General features: G+C 39.5%; 1 protein-coding gene across 2 annotated transcripts in view; it reads left to right on the forward strand.

The window, feature by feature from the left end:
• The window catches only part of arhgef10la (Rho guanine nucleotide exchange factor (GEF) 10-like a), a 97,216-nt gene extending 78,999 nt beyond the window's left edge, over positions 1-18,217 (forward strand). For both annotated transcript variants that reach the window (XM_018679504.2, XM_018679512.2), the window contains 5 exons: positions 299-456; positions 2,794-2,936; positions 9,348-9,519; positions 13,661-13,783; positions 14,369-18,217. In XM_018679504.2, the coding sequence (XP_018535020.1) occupies positions 299-456; positions 2,794-2,936; positions 9,348-9,519; positions 13,661-13,783; positions 14,369-14,919 (1,147 nt within the window). In that variant the 3' untranslated portion in view covers positions 14,920-18,217. The remainder of the gene's footprint in view (positions 1-298; positions 457-2,793; positions 2,937-9,347; positions 9,520-13,660; positions 13,784-14,368) is intronic.
• Positions 18,218-22,977: the final 4,760 nt, after the last annotated feature.

A 22,977-nucleotide genomic window follows, 5' to 3' on the forward strand; every position in this document is an offset into this window, starting at 1 on the left:
GAAATCAATTTCAGCATTTCAGCACTCTCAAAAGACTGTCATCTCCAATGCTACTTGACATTTTCTTCTCAGACAGAGAGAAACAAACAGCAATGTGCATTTGTCATTTTGAAAAAGACAATAAGATGTAGCAAAGTTCAGATGGGATTTCAAACACAAGAAAGACAGAGTGGTTGCACATACACAATGCTCTGCTCCAAAGTGAACTGTTAAATCAAGCTGCATGAAAACGAGGCACTCTGTCATTTTAAATGACACTCATTTATCATGTTTGCTTGTGCTGCTTTTCTTCTTCCAGCATCCTGGTCTATGGCAGCGTGGACACTGCAGCACAGTGCCTACTGACCCTCCACAACCCAGAGGGCTGCCCTGTGCTGTGCCTGAAACACTCCTCTCGCTTCCTGTTTGCAGGCCTCCGGAACGGGACCATGATGGTTTATGGAAGACATAACAGTGGTAAGGTCCTTATGTTTTGTTTTCAGACTGATGGCTGTAGTTTCCTGTCTGTCAGAGGTGGCTGGCGCTACTGTGTGTGTGGTTTGTTTGGAAGGTGATACTGTGTATTATCATTTTATGTTATATGGTGAATGATGAGAAAGAGGCCTATAAACTAATTCAAAATATATTTTTTAATAATAGTTTTCTACATGCTATTTTCATAACCTTTTTTAAAAATAAGTATGTCTTGTAGTTACAGTAAGTGATGTTTTTTTGTTGAATGAAGTCATTGTACGTGAATTCTAGCATTTACTGTGTGTACTGTTCTCTATCAGTATAATACAAACAATTAGACAGGCAGAATCAATTTCAAAATAAATAACATTTCTAATAGTTTTGTTGGTTATTTACTGACCATTTTTGTCCCCCTTGCCTCTATAGAGAGGTACCTGCATGTCAGCTGCTGTTGTCTTTTAATTAGATGTGACACTGAAATGGACTGAAAGTTTTTTTTTTTTTTAATTATTGATTTCTAATTGGCTGTGTTAATCACCAAAAATATTTTTCCTACAGTGAAATAACTGGTACAAATGAGATTTACTGTCTTCATGTATTATATATTGATGAAAATGCACTGTGGTAAATTCTTTTCATTCATTTGGCCTATAAATATTACTGTGATGTGTCATACACACAGACTGAAATTTTTTCAGTAACTATCAACTATCAGTAAAAGTATATTAATTTTGGACTGCCTTTCAAATTATTAACCTAGAATCACTTTTCCCTTTATGCTAACTTCCCATTCCTAGTGATTTTCACACCCAGTGTGAGTATGAAAATAACACCTCACTGTGTGGTAGATGGCACGCCATGTTTAGTCAGGCATTGCGAAAGGCCAGGGGGGCTTAACACCATCTCAGCAGTGGTTTGCAGTCTTCACAGCCAGCGGGAGCACAATAGCTCTATCACCAGGTCCTTCTTACCTGGCCACAGTATGTCAATGTGCCTGCCTTCCTCCTGTGCTCCTCTCTCCTCCCAAGCAGAAAGGATGATTAATTACACCAAGCTGCTGCATGCCGATTAAATATTACTATTCATGCTTTGTATATAAAAAAGGACAGGAGAAAAGCTCTGGAGAGTGCCAGGGAATGTTTGTGGATTCGGCACATCTGTTAAAGATTTATGCCCTCGACTAGCGTTCTACTGTCTAAAAACAAGTCTGCAGCAGCCAGGAAATGCCAAAGCTTCAGTTGAAACTTGTATCAAAAGGCGTATGAATACATATAACATATTGTTGCTTGGTGAATAATATGTTCCAGCTTTTCTCAGTGAGATAGGCACATCAGACATTAAGTCAGCTGAAAATGAAAATATTTTACAAGATGAGGCAGAAGAGTTTGATTTGATTCAACAAGACTGGTCCTCCACTATGTTAAGAGAGAAGCACTGGCATGGTCTTGCTCAGTGCAAGGGGCCGGAGGGACATTTACAAGAGTGAATTTTGAAAAGGTGGAAAAATGACCTTTATAACATGCCAAGCAATTAACCTGTGGAAGTCAGAAGGCATTGTACAGCTATTCTGCTATGAAAGGCGGAAATAAACAACTCAAAATGTTAATTAAATGGCTGGATGCACTCCCTTCTCTAATTTTGCTTCATTAACGCATAGCAAAGGAAATGCTTATGTAATTCACTTTATAATATGCTTCTGTGGTAGCTGCAACGTGTGCCCTGTGATTAAAACTCAAAGAAAAAGGTCTGCTTCATTTTCACACCGATGAAGCAAAAAGACTGCACAAGAGCGAGAGAGAGAGAGAGAGAGAGAGAGAAAGGAACTGGTGCTAAAGAAGTTGGAAAGTGGATTAAAGTGTACACCAGACTTATTAGTATGCGGGTGTTAAGGGTGCAAATACTGTGCTGCATTGTGTGTGGTGATTCGAATGGAGTCTTGATTTAGTCAACCTGTAGTTCACATTCTCTCACATCGTTGTTTTTTCATTAAAGTTAAATAAAATAAGCCTCTACTGTGAGCTTTCTCCACTGAAGCTTTGGTAATTGCTCAACAGCATAAATGGATTTAAGAGTATTTTTTAAAATAAACACCAAGGTAACGTGCTGTGGTACAAGAGTGAAAAATTGAATATAATTGCCTCACTCGATGTGACAGTATTCAAATAGAAGTGGGGCCCCTGTTCAGTTTATTAATATGACTTTAAGCTAGCTGTGATAATAGGCAGTGATTTTAAGAGTTTATTCACATCAATATGATAACTTGGTTGTAGTTTTGAGCAGTGTATATGCTCTATTGTTCACTGTTCACTGTGTTTTTTGTTTTTTTGTTTTTTTGCTCAGATGATCTTTGGGAACCTGACTCCTGCAGATGTGTAAACCTGGGCTCAGAGCCTGTGCGGACACTGTTGGTGTTAGATGACTCAGTGTGGGCAAGTTGTGGGAACTCTGTCACAGTTGTGGACATCTCCAGCCTCGCCACTCAGGTAAATAACTAAATCATTACTGGACACATATTGTTGCAGTTTACCTTGTTACTAAAAAAAAAAAAAAACAGTTTCCCCAACGATCAGAGAAAAACTGCCTCCATCTGAACAGACTCCTTAAAGGGGAAAATGTAGAAGCAATGAACAAAACCTAGTGTAGAAAGGATTTTCACACCTATAAATGTAGAGATACAGTTGAAAAGGTAAATAGTCATAACTATAACTATATAACAACTATATAAATACACAAAACATAGTAATATCCTTGTTGTCTGGTATGCATTACATTACAGGTTAGATACAGTGCCCTTATGTTCACATAGTTGTTATATATAAAACATAATGCTTGTATAGGATTTATTTTAGGTGTATTCATTGCTCTTTTACACAACTTTTGCAAAACACACACACACACACACACACACACACACACACACAACTATCAGGATTATAATATTCAAAAGAGTTTGTTTGAAAGAATTGTCATACAAGGCCAATGCCTCCAACATTCTTAACTGATAAATATTCTCAGTCTTCACAAAAACATGGTTTGAAGAGCTAAATGGATGGGTTTGTAAGTGAAACTGCTAGACAAGGTGTTTTTTTTAATTTATTTTTTATTTGTTTTGGTTTTTTTGCAGTTTTGAGGAAATTTTCCTCTCCTTTCATTTTCTGAAAAGATTTATGCACACAGTCTCAGAGAGCCAGCTTTCTAATCTGTGATGTCATCAAGATTTACTGCCTGGAGCTGCAGCATGGACACCGAGTCAAACCCTTTGTAGATTCATACAATGTTGTTGGAGCTTTCACACACAAATAAGTTTCATTTTGCCGTAGCACTTTGAGCTCTGAGTTATGGTCCAGAAATGTGCACCGTTATCTCCAGAAAATCATCCTGGGTGTTGTCTCTGTCATGCTTTCCATTTTTGTTTAGTCTTTCTCCAAGGTGTTCGTCTGTACTGTGTGTCATTAGAGGTGCACTGTGGGGGTGACTTCTCTAGCTGTGGAAGACAATAATGAATGGCAGAAAACAAACTCTTCTGGGTGATGTTAATATGGTATTCAGATGCTGAACTGCAAACCATTACCATTTAATTATAGCTCCCAGATGTGAGTGCATGTAGCTGTATGAATGGGTAGAAGGGCTTTTGTGTAAAAAGAGCATGTGTGCTGAGCAGACCTTCCTTGGACAAACAAAAGTTGGTGACATATAAAAACATGATGCTGAATTTGAACAACCAAACAAACTAAAACACTAACAATAAACAGAGTACATGTCTCCTTGCCCACATCATATAATTTGTTTTCCATTTTCAGTGCAAATGAGCTACATTTCCAGAGAAAGAAACTGAATTATTAAAGTAGTAAATGTATAACCTTTATTTAATTTATTCAGTTTGGAATTGCAGATGTTTTAGCTGACATCATGCCAAATATAAAAGATGCATCAATGTACAAGAGGCAAAAAACTTAATAATGTAAAATACAAAGTTAATATGATTTTACATTTTTTCTTTTAATAGTTTTAAGAAATCAGAAGAAGCAGCTGGCAAATTTGGACAATCAGTACAGAGACAGCTGCTTAGTGACGCTGCCTCAAGATCCACATAATCAGGAGTGAGCTGAGTTAGGGATGTCTCCTTTTATACCATCACCTCTTTTCCCCACCCCAGTCCTCCAGAGACATGAGCTTAATCAGCTGAATGGCCATGCAATGGAGGCACAGTTCTGGTTCAGTGTATCTCCCGCAGAGCTTAACAGGTCAGTTCTGGTTACTTCTTTGCTAACCTTGTCTTCCTCACTAATGTGTACTCAAGAGGGCTGACTTCATAGGGGCGTTGGTGCATATCCAGGATCTGGAGAAGCAGTATGTGGCACCTGTAGTAAGAGATATGACTTGGAGCAAGGCCAGAGGGTCATGGACTTATATTCCCTTCATTCCATTGTTTTCCCCAGTGGATGCTCACCACTTTGTCAGATTTTCTGCACTTTTGAATCATTTATCCATGACTTTGGTGGACACTGCAACTTGTCTCATCTGACACCACTGATCCCTTCATCCCTCACCCTGCTGCCTGGCATGAGTCTCTTTTAAAATCTTCATGGTCAGTGTCTTAATAATACAATATCATTTAAATATAACCTTTTCAGTTTGTTTTGGGTTAACATGGCTGTATACCTACTATGGTGTTGAAGCTGCCTGCAGCTCAAGGGATCATCACCACTTAAAAATTTCTGTGTACTCTCTGCTTTGTACTATTCGATGTACACTCTACCCCAGTGGGGACGGATGAAAATTATAGTGCTGACAAAACCTCAGCAATATAATGGCTGTGAGGAAAGAGAGAGACAAATACGGCCGAAGGAATGTGAGATTTATAAGCTGTTTCATCTGTCTTAAAATGCAGATATCTTGTAACAAGTTCACAAAGCCTCAAAATGATACCCCTGACAGTTTTTACTATTAAATACTGCCATATAGATTTAAACATAGGAAATGATTTGGAAACAAGACTAAGAGTTAACAGTGTTTCTCTATAGCTCAGTGCTAACACCAGTTTTAATAACATTGCCACAATGACAGTTATAGTTGGTAAAAAGCTGGTATAATGTTTACCATGTTCACCATTTTATATGATATGATGAGTATTTGATGGTTAGTACTAAACATGAAGAACAGCTGATGTCATTAGTATTGTATTTAAATTAGAAATTTTGACCTGATGATGACATTGGATGAAAAGTCAAGGGATTACTAAGGTTATTGCAGTATATCCTGGATATCTGCACTAAATGTCATGGCAATTCATTAATCCAGTAGTTGTCAAGCTATTCACTCTGAAACAAAAAATTGAAACCTGTTGGTCGCACCTAGTGGGATTTGTTGGGTCTCTCTCTGTAAATACCTATTTTAAAGAGTATGGTCTAGACCTGCTCTATATGAAAAGTGCCTTGAGATGACTTTTGTTGTGATGTGGCGCTATATAAATAAAATTGAATTGAATTGAATTGAACCAGAGGTCAGTTTTTCACCAGTGTCATTAAGAGAAATAAGCTGGGAACTATGAATGTCTGTGCCAAATGTTGTGACAGTTGATAATAAGATGTTGAGATATTTCACTACATAGCAGATGAACTTGATTTTTGTGGTAATAAACAGAAAAAGTCTAGATATTTTTTACTGAGGAACAAAGCGGTGGACCAACCAGAATTACTGTCCTTAGAGCCTGGCTGCTAGTGTAGCTAATGTGTGGCTAGTGTGGTCATTCAGGGGGAAGCCCTGATGTCCCATCACTGCTGACACCAGCTTCATTTCCTGCTGATGATCTTCTGATTTGGCCCATGGGTGTATTAAGAGATATGGTGCAGAAAGTTAGTCAGTCCCGGTGGCCAACGGAGGTACTGCAACAAAAAACATCCCCTGCGACCCAAAAACCAGTCACCAGTTATTACTCCTCTCCCTATTGTATTCACTTGCAGTGATTACAGGCATGGTGTAAGCTCTCTCCACCACAAGAGGAGCCTTATTACTGTGACACTATGGTCAGCAGTGCCTTAATTCCATAAGCGTCTTTTAAACAGAGATCCTGCTATATTCCTGTGGAGACGACCCGCGATTATGCTGGTCTGAATCAAAGTTGGCATAATGCTGCCCATGTGTACACTTTAAGAAAGCATGTTGGCATTCTGGGATCAGAGGTAAACTGTTATGCCAGTTTTCCCTTTTACACAGATATCGATTCGGCTCTGTGACCTCCTCTGCTGCTGAACAACATTGCCCCCCCCACGCAATTCCGTGTTCCCTTTATATAGAACGGCAAGGCAGAATAAAGGCGCAGCATTCCTGCTGTGAACAGCCTGTGTAAAAAGGGCTGTAGACATCAACTGATGTTCTTCTACTGGGAGCATCAGTAAAATTTCAGAATGATAAACCCTGTTTCCATTCCAATCACGCCAACTAAAGGGGCTCAGTAACAGCAGGAATTGTGGAACACAATGGGAATTTAAAACAACTTAACAAGGGAGAAAATGAGGAAAAATGCAACTAATCACAAGATTTTTTTTTTTTTTAAACTTTCTAGCTAGTTACACAGTAGGGGCTGATTTGAATCTGATAATAATGCAATGCTTTGTTAGTTTGTTTGATTTTTACACATTTTGTTCAAACCTGCCAACATATGTGTTACAAATTCTCAGCTTTGCTTGTGCGTTTCTAAGGGCAGATCTCTATATTATTACAGACCTACAAACTTCAGCACTCTGCACTGCTCTGTAGAGGGCTGAGTACTTGTAATGTAACCAAACCTTAACAAAGTAGGACATGCATGGATGTACAAACTTTGATCAGTACTGACTGGCAGGCCTTGTTCCTTCCTCTTCCCATTGCTATTTGTTTTTCTACCTGCTTTCTCCTATCACTCACATGTCCACTCAAATCCCTTGCCATAGCTCAGAGTGGACTTAGCACTCAGCAAAGGACAAAGACACCTTGTCACCTGACTTAATGAAGGTCTAATGAGCTGTTCAGACCAGGTGTAGTGTTTGTAGCTTTAGCTCTGGTGTTATTTCCCACTGCTGGTAGAGGACTATAGAAGGGATGCTGCTTTTAGTGTGACACTGCTGAGTTGAGTGGAAAGGGCACATTACTGTTGTCAAGCTTCACTGACCACCTCATCTCTGTAAGCAAGGCTGGATTCAGCAGACTAATACCAGGTTGTTGGTCGGGGGCAACAGCAGTGGCTTGTACTTATCCTGTATTTGACACAGCGCTGCAGACATTCAACATGTCTGGCCTATATCTGTGATAAAATATTTGGAGAATTATGTTTTGTGTAATTGATATTTATGTAAAAACATTGTTTTCTTATCAAGGTTAAAACAATGATTCAGACACATTTTTAGACACTTTTAGATGCCTTTATATTCCAGTCACATTCTTGTATACATTTAGTTTCCCCAAATGCCTTCCAGGTGGTTTCAAACACATGGTAAGCAAGATGGCACTAAACAATTACAATATGATGGCCATTGATTAGCTGGATGTCCCTTTAAGAGCCACCATGCTTAATAGTGATTAATGCGATAATTGTGCAGCATATACAGTACAGTAGGACTGTGTTTTTCTTTACAAACTTGTCAACTCATTTCGAATTGCAATGGGTTTTTTGAAGGTGAAATGTGCCTTTTTATTGTGGATATCTAATTTTTTGATGGCTGTACTTGAAAAACGAAGAGATGCATTGCATATCCTTTCCCAGGCGGAGCAGGCACCCACTGCTGAGGAGTCAATTAAAAGAGAAAACACATCAAAGGCTTCTTTCCTTTTCCCTAATTTCAAACAAAGGAGGACCCACTGGCAAGGGCACACAAACAGGTGGTAATCCCTGTCTGCCGGTGCACTTGGGTTGGGGTGGGGGGTGCGTTCTCATCTTCACTCACTTGCTCTCACTGACTAATTGCCCAGCCTCATGCAACTCATGCATTGACAGTGATATGACTTCCAAGATGATGCCCAAACCAGCCCTTGTCACGCCTTGGACCGCAGGGGCTGCATGTGTTGCTATGATAAGGCTCATTGCATTTATTTCAAGCTACTCATTAAGACTGTGTGCCTGAAACTCTGTTTTTCCATTGTGCTCTTAAAAAGATAGAAGCCAGGGGAATGATGCAAAAACATGCCCTGTGTGTCAGGGACTCTGTAAATTACAAAATTAAGAGGCACAGTTAGACTTTATTTACAGAAAAGCAAGTGTAGAGCAACAACTAAACACAAGATTCAGCAGGGCTTTCTACTGACCTTGTCATGTCACCATATGAGAGTAATCTTGTAATGTTTTGAAAAAATGAACATTTAAGTAAATCAACTTTGAAATGAAAGCACAATACAATCAGTGGTAATGCTTTTCTTTTGTTGCTGTCATTTGTATGTTTTGGGTACATTTGTATGAAGTCAAAGCAATAACTTTCTTTCTCCTCTTCCACCCTTCCTTCTTATTCCTTTTTTATGTCTTCATTCTTATTCTTTTTTTTGTGAATTCTGTAGTTGGGAAAAATAACCCCATGCTTGTTAAATTAATGAAGGAGAAGGGCGAAATTGCTGTGATGTTGCTAAACTCCTTACTGAAAAAGACCAAAACAGTTTTTGAAAAAAATGCACTGAAGCTGCTATTCTTCAATGCATTTTTTTTTTTTTTTTTTTTTTTTTCAAAAATTGAAGTCCACAGATTATGTGGAGAAAAATCTCCCCAAAATGTCAGTTTTGTTAAAAGATTTCAGAGAGAGCTAACCTTTCAGTTTTATAAATGTTTTGTTTTCCATCATGGAAATAATGTCACTTGTTGATGATGTGGGTGATTGCATTTCCGTCCTCTGTTGCTGTTATTTATGACAGTGTTGTTGTTTCCATTACAGAAATTTGAAGTCCATCCAGACCCATTGGTCAGCGTTGCACACATGGCGTTTGCTGGTGGAGGGGTGTGGATGGCATTCTCAGAGGGTTCCTCCATCCGTCTATTCCATACTGAAACACTGGAGCTTCTGCAGGAAATCAACATCTCAACACGGTCAACGCTCCTGAACACTGGTACACACACATTACACATCACACTTGGTCTTGATCTCAGACAGAGAGGTCAGCCTCCATCCTGCAATGCAGCTAAAATAAATGTTTTTTGTGTGTGTAAAAACTCACAGTTGATCTTCTTTGTGAATATTTATTGTTTCAGATTTCATTTTATTTGTACTGGTCACATTTATTCCTTGATTGTATAAGAGCATTGAGAGGGCACCAATTTAACATCATGATGTTCTCCTCTCTAGAATTGTATTCATGTCTTGTCCAAGTCGCTTCCTTGGGTCTTGCACTCTGGGGACTGATCTGAATAAGTATCCATCTTAGGCCTTTCGCAAAGCCATAATAGAGCCATGGGGTGAGAGATAGGGATTAATAAAAAAGAAATAAAGTCATTAAGGAGCAGTAAACTGGCAGCCCTAAAGATTTTCATACTAAGGGTTCCCATGGAAACACTCCTGTCTTTCTTTAAACGTACATACTTCTGCAATAGCATGCCCATTTTACCTCTGTTTCTCTGCATGTACCTCCCAGCTTTTCTCCTGTTTAGAGTTAATATTTTGCTTTCTTTTTGTTCCACTTTCTCCCTCTCACTCCCCGTCTCATCTCATCCGCTCTGCTTTAAAATCCTCTCGCCCCCGTTTCACTTCTCACTGCAGTCCATTTAGTATACTGCAGATAGCCCATTACTTCCTGTGTGACTTCCTTCATGATGGATGAAATATTTATCAGCCAGTGTGGGTGTTTTTCCTTTTTTGAGAGAGCAACTATGGTAAACAAATTAGATAGAAATGAAGCATACCTAAAACTGCTTAATAGTGATAAGAGTATAGTCCACGTGACTCAGTGTCAGCTTGTCTGCAACATGTTCAGGCTGTGGCACGTGGGCCATCAGCTCATTCAATAGATGTGAAGATCATTTTGAGCTTCAGGGAGTGGTATAAATGCATCTGGATTTAGAAAATTTTGTCCTTTTCATTGAGTCACACAGACTGTGATTGATGTATTTAGAGCAATACTCAAAGCTGTGGTAGCACTACAGTTCATCAGAAAAAAAAAGGTTTTCTCTTGTGAGTTGAGTGAAGAATAAAAACAGGCATGTGTTTCAGACACCAAACTTTTCTCCTTTAGATCAAAGTAAGAGGAACAGACTCCTATGGCCATTGTATCTGGAGAAAACCTGTGACCCACAGGTCATTTTCACCCAGCACCAGCGCTTCCCCTTGAAATATGCAGCAGATTTGAGGAGGGTGGCAGCCTTAAGGCCCGGCCCTAGGGGAAGTTACAAGGTCAAAAGAAAAAGAGTTGCTCAGCTCATGTCTTCAGGGTCCACAAAAGGAAGAGGATCTTTGACTTAAGTTGTGATTTGCTGAGCTCACAAGAGAAAAGAACATCCCCTGATACTCTACAACCACAGATACTGAACATGAAATACTGATAGTTTCTCTCTGTCAATAGGTCTCTGCTCCCTTAGGTTTCTCCTTGACTTATGCTAGGACATGCAGTAATGATATATACCCCCTAATCCTCTCCCTTTAATGTGATTTATACTCAATAGGGAATTCCAGTTGCAGTAAACAACAGAGAAGTTTCTGAGGCAGAGGAAACTGCTGATCTCTTCTCTACTAATGCCTTTAATAGTTCTATCCTTAGGGTGAAAAAATAATATTCCAAAATAAAGTCCTCAGTGACATATCACAGAGAAACATTTATCTTTGGAGACATCTTCTTTTTAAGGCAAATACCGGCTCCCATGATAAACCCACTACACACTGCACAGTGTGTGCATTGCTGCAAAAATTGGAGGTACAAGATTGCTCGAGGTTAAGCTATACCTCCTTAATCTCAAGTGCCTTTGTCATTATCCCTCTTTATCACTGTTCTTGAAGACAATGCCTGGTGCTCACATCTTCCGATTTAACTTCAGATTTCATGGTAACCCAAAAGTGGGTGTTCATGAGCGTCACTCTCTCACTTAAGCTCTCTAACCAAAGTACAAATAGACTCTGAGGCGATGTGAGCAGGTGGCAGACAGTTTCAAGATAAAGGCTGTTTTTTTTGCTGGTGCCTAACTTACTGCTGTGACCCTCCAAGGTCTTCACCTCAAGGCTTCTGCTCTCTGTTTGCTGAATGTGCTCCTCTGCTCTGCCTCCACTTCCTCTTGCACACATAGCATCAGCTTCCTATTTGGGATGATTCATCTCTGCACAGTGTAATGAATTAATTAATGACACTGTTGAGCCACTCATGCAAATCATCATAATCTGAGCATGACACAGAACAAACATGTAAATACAGCTACATTTGTAAATGAGCATTCTCTTAGTTGTGATCACGAGTGTTGGTGTAATTCAATTATAGCTGCCATGGTTCTATAGATAACTAGGCCATAATGGGAGCCAAGAGCTGAGGGACCACAGAAGGAATGCAAAAATAAATTCAAAACAAACAGTGTTTTTCACCCCTTTGTTAACTAGAAACAAAGGATGTGCATGTATAATAAGAGTGTGCAATTATCCTTTCCCCGTCTCTAATGCAGTACCACAAAAACAGTTCAGCAGTGAAAAACTTCCCAGCAAAAAATATATGTTGATTGTTGCATCATACAGGATGTAAAAAGGTAACCTTATTCAAAGAAAATCACTGCTTAATCTCACCCCAAGGACTATATCAACATACTCTATAAAGGAAAAGAAAATCACTGTGAATTACTTCATTTGTCACACTAACACAGCTTCAGTAAGCACTAATGCTAGCTTGATATATCTCATCTGATTTGAGAAGTTACGGACAAGAACACAAACATACAAACAATACATACCATATTAATTCATATCAGCAGTAAGTCACACAGTAGCTATGTGAATACAAAATACGTTTTAAGTCTGGATAATATGCATTGTTTTTCTTTGAAAGTGCCATTCTTCCAAGATAGAGTCTGCCATTTCAAAGTAGAAGAATTGTTTGTAGCATTTTTAGATTCTGTCTTTACTATTTAAAGAGTAACTTAACACTCTGTTTTTGTTAATTTCCAGTGGTGTAAGTTCTCACCTTGCTGCAGTAATGTACAGGATACCATGACATTGCTGTTGGGTGTGGTAACTTGTACAACAAAGCACATCTCTAACCACACCTGGAGGTGAAACAGTCCTTAAACTGTCCACAAGAGCAGTAATACACTGTTTTTCAACATGATGTTAAGTTACTCTCAAAAGACTGTTTACACTGTCAGTAGTTTTCAGTTATTCTATAATTTGTCCTATTTTCAGTTTGACACTAGATTTGTTTGATGTTTGCTGAGTATACTAAACTAGAATTATGAGGCTGTATGTCCTTCAACCATAGCAGCGGCAACAAAAATCACAAAAAAGGTCAGGCAGATGTCAGTCAATCAAGCACTTACTGTGTATGTCCACACAGGCCTGAGAAGAGGTTTGATCTAATCGCACAAAATGATTGAGAACACCTGTGTAGATGTACCATGGGTGTGTAGAGCCTTACTTATTTGGGAAGATTATGGGTGTCTGTCAACAAAAGAAAATGTCCCTGCATATTAGTTTTGTTGTGTTCAGTTGGAAGTAAAACGTTTGAAGCTCAATATTTCGAAACCACTCAGATCTGAAACAGAAATGTATAATATTGAGTTCAGAGAATGTTGTTTCCTACTCTGTGCTTTTATGAGAGTTTTTCTTTCAACTGGGTCAGTAGCAAGTAGACAAATCCAATTTTTCATAATCTTATGCAACCCAGAGCCCTAGGTGGCTGCGCTGTGCATGTGTTAAGCTTGTCAAATACAGATTGATCACAGAGCTTAAACTTTACCCAAAGCTAACACTAACTAACAAAAGTACTGTAAGTACTTTTACTTTTTTCATCATGCTACGACTGAACAGTTAATTTCCAAAATACAGCATTTTTGAAGAGCCTCTGGCAACAATAAAATCAATGGAAGTTCATAATTCAAGTTCATAGTTCAAAAGACAGTCCTTCCCATCTGTAAAATATGTATTGTTGTGCCATGGTCTTATTTTGATCTATTATTCTTTGAAAAGATTCCTATAATCTGTTGTAGTTTTGAGTTACCTGTCATTCTTTAACAACAGGTGGTGAAAAAATTCAATTCAATTTTCTGTTGATGTTTTCTATATTGCAGGTCAGAAGAGCATGCGAGTCACAAGTCTCCTAATTTGCCAGGGGCTGTTATGGGTGGGCACTGCTCAAGGCTTAATTATCACTCTCCCAGTCCCCAAACTGGAGGGCATCCCCAAAATAACAGGTATGGATCAGAAGGAGGCGGATGACTGTGATAGAACAGCCTCTTGACAGGTCAAAAGAAAAGTGAAGAGAGGTTTTTTTTTTTGTGACAGAAAATTACTCTGCACTGCCCATTATTGAGGTCACACTTCGCATTTTTCTTGTGGCTCTGGGAATCAGTGCAAATATTACCAGGCAGGCAACACACAAATCATACTGTATATATAGTCTTTCAGGGTAATTCAAAAACTGCCTGGCAGCATTTTGTTTATTGTGCCAAGTGAATGAGGTCATTAGTTTCCCACTTGCAAACCTCACCTTCATGACCATCCTATTCCAAGCCAGTTTATTGAATAATATGTAAATACATCACAAACTATAGCTACCATCATTACTGTTACAGCAGTAAATTATAGAAAATAAATTACAGATAACTGTTGATGACCAAGGCTGGGTTCCAGTCATTTTCATTTCATACAATTCAAACTACAAATTGCATTATAATCTCTTTTAACTGAGAGTGAGTTGACCTCCGCCCCATAGATGAGCAGTATCTGTTGTCTCTGTGGATGACATATGAATATTCTGTCTGCCTTGCCTGCTACAGGAAAGGGTATGATCTCTCTAAATGCTCACTGTGGACCTGTGGACTTCCTGGTAGCCACCACCAGCACCCTATCTCCAGAACTGCTCAAGAGGGATTCTTTCGGGGATAGTCCGGACTCTGCCTGTGGAGGAGAGGACCGCAGCGACACCTCCTCTCAGGAATCCCTGCAACAGTCCAGCTCCTACCAGGGAGATGGGAGAGGCAAAGGACGCGGCGTTCTGCTGCAATACAGGTTGCGCTCCACATCAGGATTACCTGGACGGCCATTAACGGCACTGGGTGATGAGGCGTTAGACTCCTCCCTGGAGTCTTTGGAGCATAGTGTGGAAGATGGATCTATCTATGAGCTCAGTGATGACCCAGAAACGTGGGTGAGGGGGCGTCCTTGTGAGCGGGATGGGGGACGCAGGGACAGGGTGATTTCTGCAGCGGTTATCTCTGGAGGCAAGGGCTTCCGCAGACTGAAGGAGGGAGCTCCAGCAGGTACTAGGACAAGTGTGGAGGGTTTAGAGAATATTCTCATGGTATGGCAGCTCCCACTGACAGTGTGATATGGAAAATATATGGCAAGATGATATGTATTTATAGATGTCTACCCAGCTTAGCATTGAATAACCTGTTCCATAAATTCAAGGGATTTAAATACATGATGAGAAGGTGTTGCCACTGTTACACAGCTTGACATCTCATGATTTAGCCTGTGGAATAAGAAGACTAAGGCATGCTCTTCTGTAGAAGTACTGTCAGCCCATTGGATGCTTTGAACATTCACAATTGTGCATCATCATCTCCTCAGCAGTGGCAGAGGCCGCCACAGATTAGTTCCATGTGATTGTTTTTATCTGGTTCCTCTTCCTGCCTTAGTTAAGATTGATATGCCTCAATTTAACCTCATCATTGCTGCACGTGCTCTGCCACATTTATTTTATGCGAAAGACTTGTGTGTGAGCACCCATGGACTGCACGCCTTTGAGAAGCAGCCTTTGTTGAATCTGCCATGCTCTGCAGAGTTAGAGATGGACGTCTTTTATCTTATCTAGTGGGAGAGATCCCATCTGTTTAGAGCGGAAAGCTGGGGACTACCACCACATCACAAAGCACATTAGCATCACTTTATTACCTTTGCCAGCCTTTCTCTCATCCCATACAATGTGAATGTAAGATACCTTCTATTGTGTCTCAAAATTGAATCTGTGCTCTCTTAAAATAAGAAAGAATTTCATTTTTCTTATTTTGTTGCAGCTGTTGCAAAACTGATTTTTGAGATGATTCCAAGACCTTACCACACCTTTGTTGAGGAGGGTCATGTTAGTAAAGACTGCCTGCAAAACTGTTGTAAAAACAAACTGATTTGGAAGACAAAAGTTATGAGAGGAAGTTGTGATGTTATCATCTCAACATTACAGAATCTATATTTGCACTGTAAAAAATCTGTAATTTTTACAGGTATATTTGAGGAAATGAAACGTTTTAGGGCATTATCTTGCCAAGTACTGAAAATGCCAGATATCTGTTTAATTATTCAGTGTCATCTATCAGCAAGATAAAACAAATGTGCGCACAGTCTTGTTAATACACAACTCACATGGAAACCCCAGTTACACATCAAAAGCAAAACGAATGATGAAATAAGTGCTGCAGTTATTTAAACTGCTACTGGCTTTGTATCATCTAAGGGAATCTACCTAAGAGAGAAGTGTGTTTACATGCACATGATTGATTCTGATTAAAGGTGGTGTACATGTCATAAATCAGTACTGCAATTAACAGTGATGTATATTATCTGTGATATTAACCACGACTCTCAAGTCATGTAAACCTTGTCCCATCAACATTGTTTTCCATGTGTTTTCATCCTAATATTTGGTAAATATTTGAAATTTAATACAAAGTTTAATATTTTATGATCAGGATACGAGGATGCACATGAACAGCTTGTCATTCCTGTCCAGTGGAAACCTCACATCTCCATTCTTGGTGGTCATCGTGTCTTCAGATCAGCTGAAAGATTACATGGTTACATTACATTACATCTTGTATTTATTCAGCATCAGCAGCTACGTTGAATCTGAGCAGGTATAAGAAACACTCAGTGGTACTGGTGTAACATTGTGAAGTTTTTGCCTCATCACTCTTTAAAGTTATAGTAGCATTGGCAGGCTTTTAAACATGGGCTATTGACATTGGCATCTGTCTTGAGAGAAAATCAAGAAGTACATACTTTACAGGGCACACTTTTCACAACGTGTTGACACAGTACAGTACGGCTGCACAAGTATCCAACTGAACATGGCTTTGTGGATTGTCAGACCAATGAATGCTGAAGGTCATGGTATATTTCTCCACCTGACTCTGCCCAGCCCCTATCCTGCACATTGATCCACGTCTTATCTCTTCATCACAGATGAAGCATAAAATTCATGTTTTGTATTTCCCTGAGGCACATTGAGGTTTATTTTTCCTTTTCTTCTTCTCCTCAGAAGTGAAATTCAAAAGCATTTAAACATCCTGCTGTCAGCCAGAACCATGGAAAAAAACAAACAAAAAATAAAACATAAATAAAACACACACAGACACACACACACACACACACACCACACACACATATATATATATATATATATATATATATATATATATAAAGAGATGATGTAAACTGTGATCAGAGGCTGTCATCTAAATGTAAATCTCAATGTCACGTCAGAAATAGTGTAACTCATGTGATATTCAATGCTGCTGGAACCACAGACACCCTCATGGTCACTATAGAGGTTGTTCGTTCATCCTCAACCAATCAGAGGATGAGAGTGTGTTCTTGCTTGAGTAGCCTGATGAAATATACATGATTCCTCTACAAAAGCTGCCATGGAGTTGCCATTGTTGAACTGATTCACCATCTTATCAGCTAACAACTGAGCTATAATCTCACAAGCGTGTTGACCTTTGATGGACATTGACTCATTCATTTCATTTGCTTGTATTATACTGCGTGTGCAGGTATTATCCATGCACTGAATAATATACTCACAAATGAACGTACTGTACTACTAATTAGAACTGTTACTGTATTAATTAAACCTATATTCCCTTTTGTAAAGAGGACTCTGCAACAGTGTTGATATTTTAGATGAGACTGTAAAAGGTACAGTTTATGCAATTTATTTTGGTGTGGTGGTAAGGGTTACTGTGGTTTATCAAAAATGGGATTTTATTTTTGTAGATTTGGTTGTTGTTTCTATCAATTATGACAACATGTGCTTCACAAGGTAATTGCTGAGAACTGGGAACATGGCAACATCAATAAAAAGAAATCTGGCAAGCTAAGAAATATCATACAGGTTAGCCAAACTTTAGATTTTTGTTAGAAAAAACAGGCAAAATTATTACTCAAATTATGTTGTACACATCCACCAGGATTGACAGACCATCTTCCAAGCTCAATTTTGACCCACTGTGCTTGCTGTAGTTGAGTCACTCAGTTTTCCTGTGCAATGACGCATCATAATTAAAAGTGCATTCAAGTTCTACCTCCTGCAATTGTTGGGCTTTTATATAACCTGTGTAATCATTTGATTATTCACATTTCTTAACCTTTGAGTATCGCTACGTTCCCAGGTCCCACCTTGGTGAGTACAATTTTACCATAATTGATGGAAATGATGGTCAAGCCTCCAAAAGTATAAGTAATAAAATAAGCCAGAAATATCCTTGAAGCAAAAGTATTACCTTCAATGCCATCACAGGCATAGGGAAACACAGTGCTTGTTTCCTTTTGGTACAGTACTTTAATGTCACATGTCTAAACATTGTCTAACAGGCTTATGCTAAAATAAAACATCTTTAAACAGAGTTTGAGTTTGATCTTTTTATATGACTGATTAAGAGTGAGGATGAAGGCAGCTGATGTTACAGTAGTTTTGGTTTTAGAGATATATTGTAGCATTATTATGCTAATGATTGTAATACTTCCTACTTCTCTATGACTCAGCAACAGAAAATCCTGTCTCTGATCATATCAGTTGGATTATCTTCTCCCTTTTTTTGGTGTTTGGTTATTCAAATTACAATGAGCTTACCTCTACATCTGCTGGAAGCCAATGCTTCAAAAAAAGAGGAAAAGAAAAGTAGGACTACAGAGACTGAACAAAAACAAAATCTGATGAAATGCCATTCAATTTTGCACTAAGCTGTGTTCCACCCTCAATAGGGTACCCTCTAGACATCACGCCACAGGTCACATAGTCCGGTTTATTTGTTTCCTGTTGCTTTCTCAAGTGTATTGCTGATTTAAAATCCAAGATGCCAGCTTTACAAGTTGGCCGAATGTTACAAAAAAGTCAAAAACGTTGAGTAAAGAATCAGTTTGTAAGTTTTCTCTGCTACATGGGTTCTTGCCGGGAAAGGACAGTGTTGATGGTCGCTTGCCAAGAGCTTCAGCTTTTGTTAACAGTACAAAACGTTAGACCACACCCTCTGAGCAGTAGGGGTGTAAATCACAGGTTTCTTCATGATATGATATTACATTGATTCAATGGACAACAGTTCTTTGTTTGCCGATTTCACAAATTCTGCTACAATATGATTTCAGTTTGATTCAATTCAGGAGCCAGCGATCGATATGAGACAATATCATATGCCATTCATATCAAATCACAAAAAGCAACAAAAACACAATTTGACATTTTTATTCCTGAGCTCAATCAGACATTTAATGAAAAACTATTTTCTCTTTTAATAAAAATAGACATTACGTTTACTAAGTGCCACATTCTGATATATTGAGCTTTAAATTTTAAACTTTCATGTAAGCTTTTCTCAGTCTATAAAAGAAAACTGAAAGAACATTAACCTATATACCTATACCTATATTAAATACTATCTCATAAGATGTGCCAGAGGGATTTCAAAATAAATTTACATTTGCTTATATTTGGACGGACTGTAATGTTACACGTTATGTTAGTGTTGGCTTAGTGAGGAAACGCTATTCAAACTGTCATTCCAGGGTTAGTGAACATATTGCCAATTTATACGGGGTGAAGCCTGTCTGTCATGTCAGCTATCTATAATTGGCTGGGAGCTGGGTATAGAGGCGGGCTTTGGGTCTGGAAGTGAGTCAGTATAGGCAGGGGCTAGCACCTGCGCTTAATAAAAAGTGGTGACGACACCAGCTAACGTCTCAGGGCTTGCTTGGCAAGGGACGTTGCTTGCAAGGACGTTACAATACGTATGACGTCTGATCGATGTATGGGCCCGTTGATCATGTTTTAATATAGGTCGATGTATCGTTACACCCCTACTGGGCAGTGCTACTTCCTCAAGGCAGCCTGGATGCTACAGAGATTCGGGGCTAGCTGGTTAGCATGCTAACTTCAGTAGAAGTTAAGAAGTGATAGACAGCGGTCAGCAACATTTCCAGGCTGGTAAGTAAAGCTGCTAAATTCTAATGTTGGCTAGGTAGCAACAGCAAAACGTCCAAATAACTCCTTTAGCCCTGTTAAAGTGCAAAAGTAGAAAGAATTAGGGAGGTAGATCATTTGAATTTACTCAAATTGACAGTTTTTTTCAGTTACAGGCAAACTGCAGTTTCTGTGACTGTAGAGTAAAACTTAGTGGTTAAATGATCACTCTTGAGACTTTGAGGTTTTGTCACATCCTTTATGCCTCTTCACCTTCATCTTAGGTGGAGTGCCAGCGGCTTATGTCGTCACTGGCACACTGCGCTTCAGGGAGACAGGCGGGATTGTTACGAGCCAGCTCAAACTGCAGGTGAACACTCACTGGGGAACCCCTAACATTTCCTGTCCTCCTCTTCCACACTGCTCCTCCTCTGACTCTTTCTACCTGTCTTTATATCTCTCTGGCCGTGTTCCCTATCCTCCTCTTTTCCAACACGTGTATGAGAAATCTGCACAGAATACAAATCCACGATCCATCATAGTAGGAAATGAACCGGTGTACTATTTCCCCATGACCAATCATTGGGTCAATGTGCCCTGTTTCCCTTTGACCTCAGAGTTGCATTAATAGCCTCCTCTTCCCTACTAACTCCACATGGAGCAGTCAGGCCACATAAAGACCCCCCCCTTTGGTGCTGACAATGTCAGATAAAGGGACAGAGGATGGGGGGAGTGGGGCTGCACACCCACTGAAGTGAGCCTCAGCAGAAGCCTACAGGAAATTAGCATGAAAGGTCAATGCTAAAACAAACCATAAATGTTGGGCTAAATGAGAGGCGTCAGGTGGAGATTCAGGTGTGTGCAGCAAAATTTAGATAATTACAGTATATGACTAAACTGATCACAGCCAGCTGAGGCTTTAAACATATTGTTGCTTCATGTAAATTAACTTGAGGTTGCGTATGAAAAAACATTATATAATACAAACCAGTGCAGTTGTTTTTTAATTAAATGTAGTGATGTCTTCCCCAGTCATGCAGTGATTCAGTTAGATATGCATAACTGTAAAAATGGATGTCAGAAAAAAATGAAATTCACTGCCATTAATATGCCTCTGCACCCTCTGTGGATGCGTATAATCTAGGCTTTGTTTACTTGTACTCTTTTCAGTTTTGCCGCAAGCTCTCATTTTCCCAAAGTTTTTGGCTCATAGATGTTATCCTGGGAGTGCCCAATACGCAAACCAACATCCAGCAACACAATAAGGATCACACCACAACAGGAGTGTTCTGAAAAGGTCCGTAAAACTGAACTGAGAATTGAGAATGTAATACTGATCTGATAAAGCAGTGCTGAATTGCGTGTTGTACCTGGGTCAGCAGTAGAACACATCCTTGCCTAGAAGCAAAATGACAAAATGAGAGGCCTGAATGCTGCGCAAGCATTTCACTGTCAAGACTCAAACAGTATGGGGCATAAATATGTGTGCTTTTTCTGGTAGGACTTCACAACCCCCTTTCTCTAAACCCTTCTATAGATATTTTCTGCCAATTAACCCTGCTCCAGGAGAGATTTGCCTATCTCCAGCCCCAGCTTTGCGCCTGTGCAGCTCGCGGCGTCACTCTCCCTACGTCTCAGGTATAATTTGCATGCCTCGGTCAAGGCTAAACTGAAGCGGATGAAGCATTGCAGTTTGAAGGTCTCCCTGCTTTATCTGCAGACTCCTAAAAGCCAGGCATATTTGCATTGCTTTTCATTTCCACAGGCTTGGCAGTGGGAATGATAAAGGAAGAAGAGCACACTGTACAAACCTTGCTTAACAAAGGAGGAAGTAGCTAATGATTTGCATACGGAGAATGTGAGGATAAGGCCCACACAGGGCTGCTGCAGGTGTTATTATCGCCCTCCATCAACGCTCTGAGCTGATGCCTGTCAACATACAGTGCACACCGCCACGGAGAGGGGCTGGGTCATGTCTTGGTGTCAGTTGTGGCTGTCTCCCCTGGCAAAGTCAGTCTTACATGAAGGAAAAAAGTCTGTTTCAATAGAGGATATTGTTTTCCAGTTCACCAAACTTGTAGATCTGAGAACTTAACTCCCCCAGTGCCTGCTCAGTGCTCAGACCCATCAATCTCTCATTCCTTTACGTAGACCTGTCTTTAACAATGCTTTCACTGCTGCTCACAGATATATTTTATTTACTACCTTTTAATCATGCAAAAGATTAATGAAATTTTGATCACTGTACATTATTCAACTTGTCCCCTAGGAGAGGGGTCTGCTTAATGGCATGACACCATGCCTGTATTGAATAGCTATCATCTCCTGCAATAGTAGAATAAATGTAGTGCTTCGTAACAGTGGCATCTCTGTAATGCTTTCTTGTTGCTGCACCTTACTTTGTCTATGGCATTATCATTAATTTTTTTGCAGTCTGTAAAATCATAATAGGTAACGTGCAGCTGTGGAGTTTTATAGGCAATTTCCTCAAAACACATTTATATGATGTCTCAGAGCCAATACTCCTATCCCCACTTCTTATTTACTGTTATATGTATAAACATGCCAGTTTTACATGCTCTGCACCTCTCTGTCCTGCAGTGTTTTATTTTCTAAGACTGTTTGGGCCTTTGAAGGGTGACCTTCAATTCATATATCTATTGCTATAACTCTCTGCTACTATCTCAGTGGGACCTCTGTGGAGAAGATAAAATTTCTTTTTATGTCTCACAGTGAATCAAGTCACTTTTATGCCAACATTTCTCTGACTATTCAAACAAAATGGGAACGTTAGCATTCAGGTCCAGTCTTTCTCCTTTTCACATCCCTGTTGAATTTGGATGCCAGCCAGTGAACATTTCAGAGGTAAATAACGTGTTCAATGTGGCTCTAACCTGGCTGCATTTCACCAGAGAAGCAAAATAAGACTTGACTCATTTTCAGCATCAAAAACAACAACATCTCATCTTTGCTTTCGCTGTCTGTCTGTGTGACACGCTGATGCAAAACTTGCATCACCTGCGTCTGAGGCTTCACAGGAATGCTGAACAATATTCATTCTTGGGCCTGTTGCTTTTAATGAAGCTGTGTATCCAGCCAAGTTTCTGGTGTTTGGACTCTCAGCAGTTTGGTCCATTTCAGTGTTTTTCTTGCTCTTGCTCTCACTCTCACTCTTTACTTTTCTGACTTCCACTCTAATACTTTCTTCAA

This window comes from Lates calcarifer, linkage group LG12 (assembly GCF_001640805.2).
Source record: "Lates calcarifer isolate ASB-BC8 linkage group LG12, TLL_Latcal_v3, whole genome shotgun sequence".
Lineage (NCBI taxonomy): Eukaryota > Metazoa > Chordata > Actinopteri > Centropomidae > Lates > Lates calcarifer.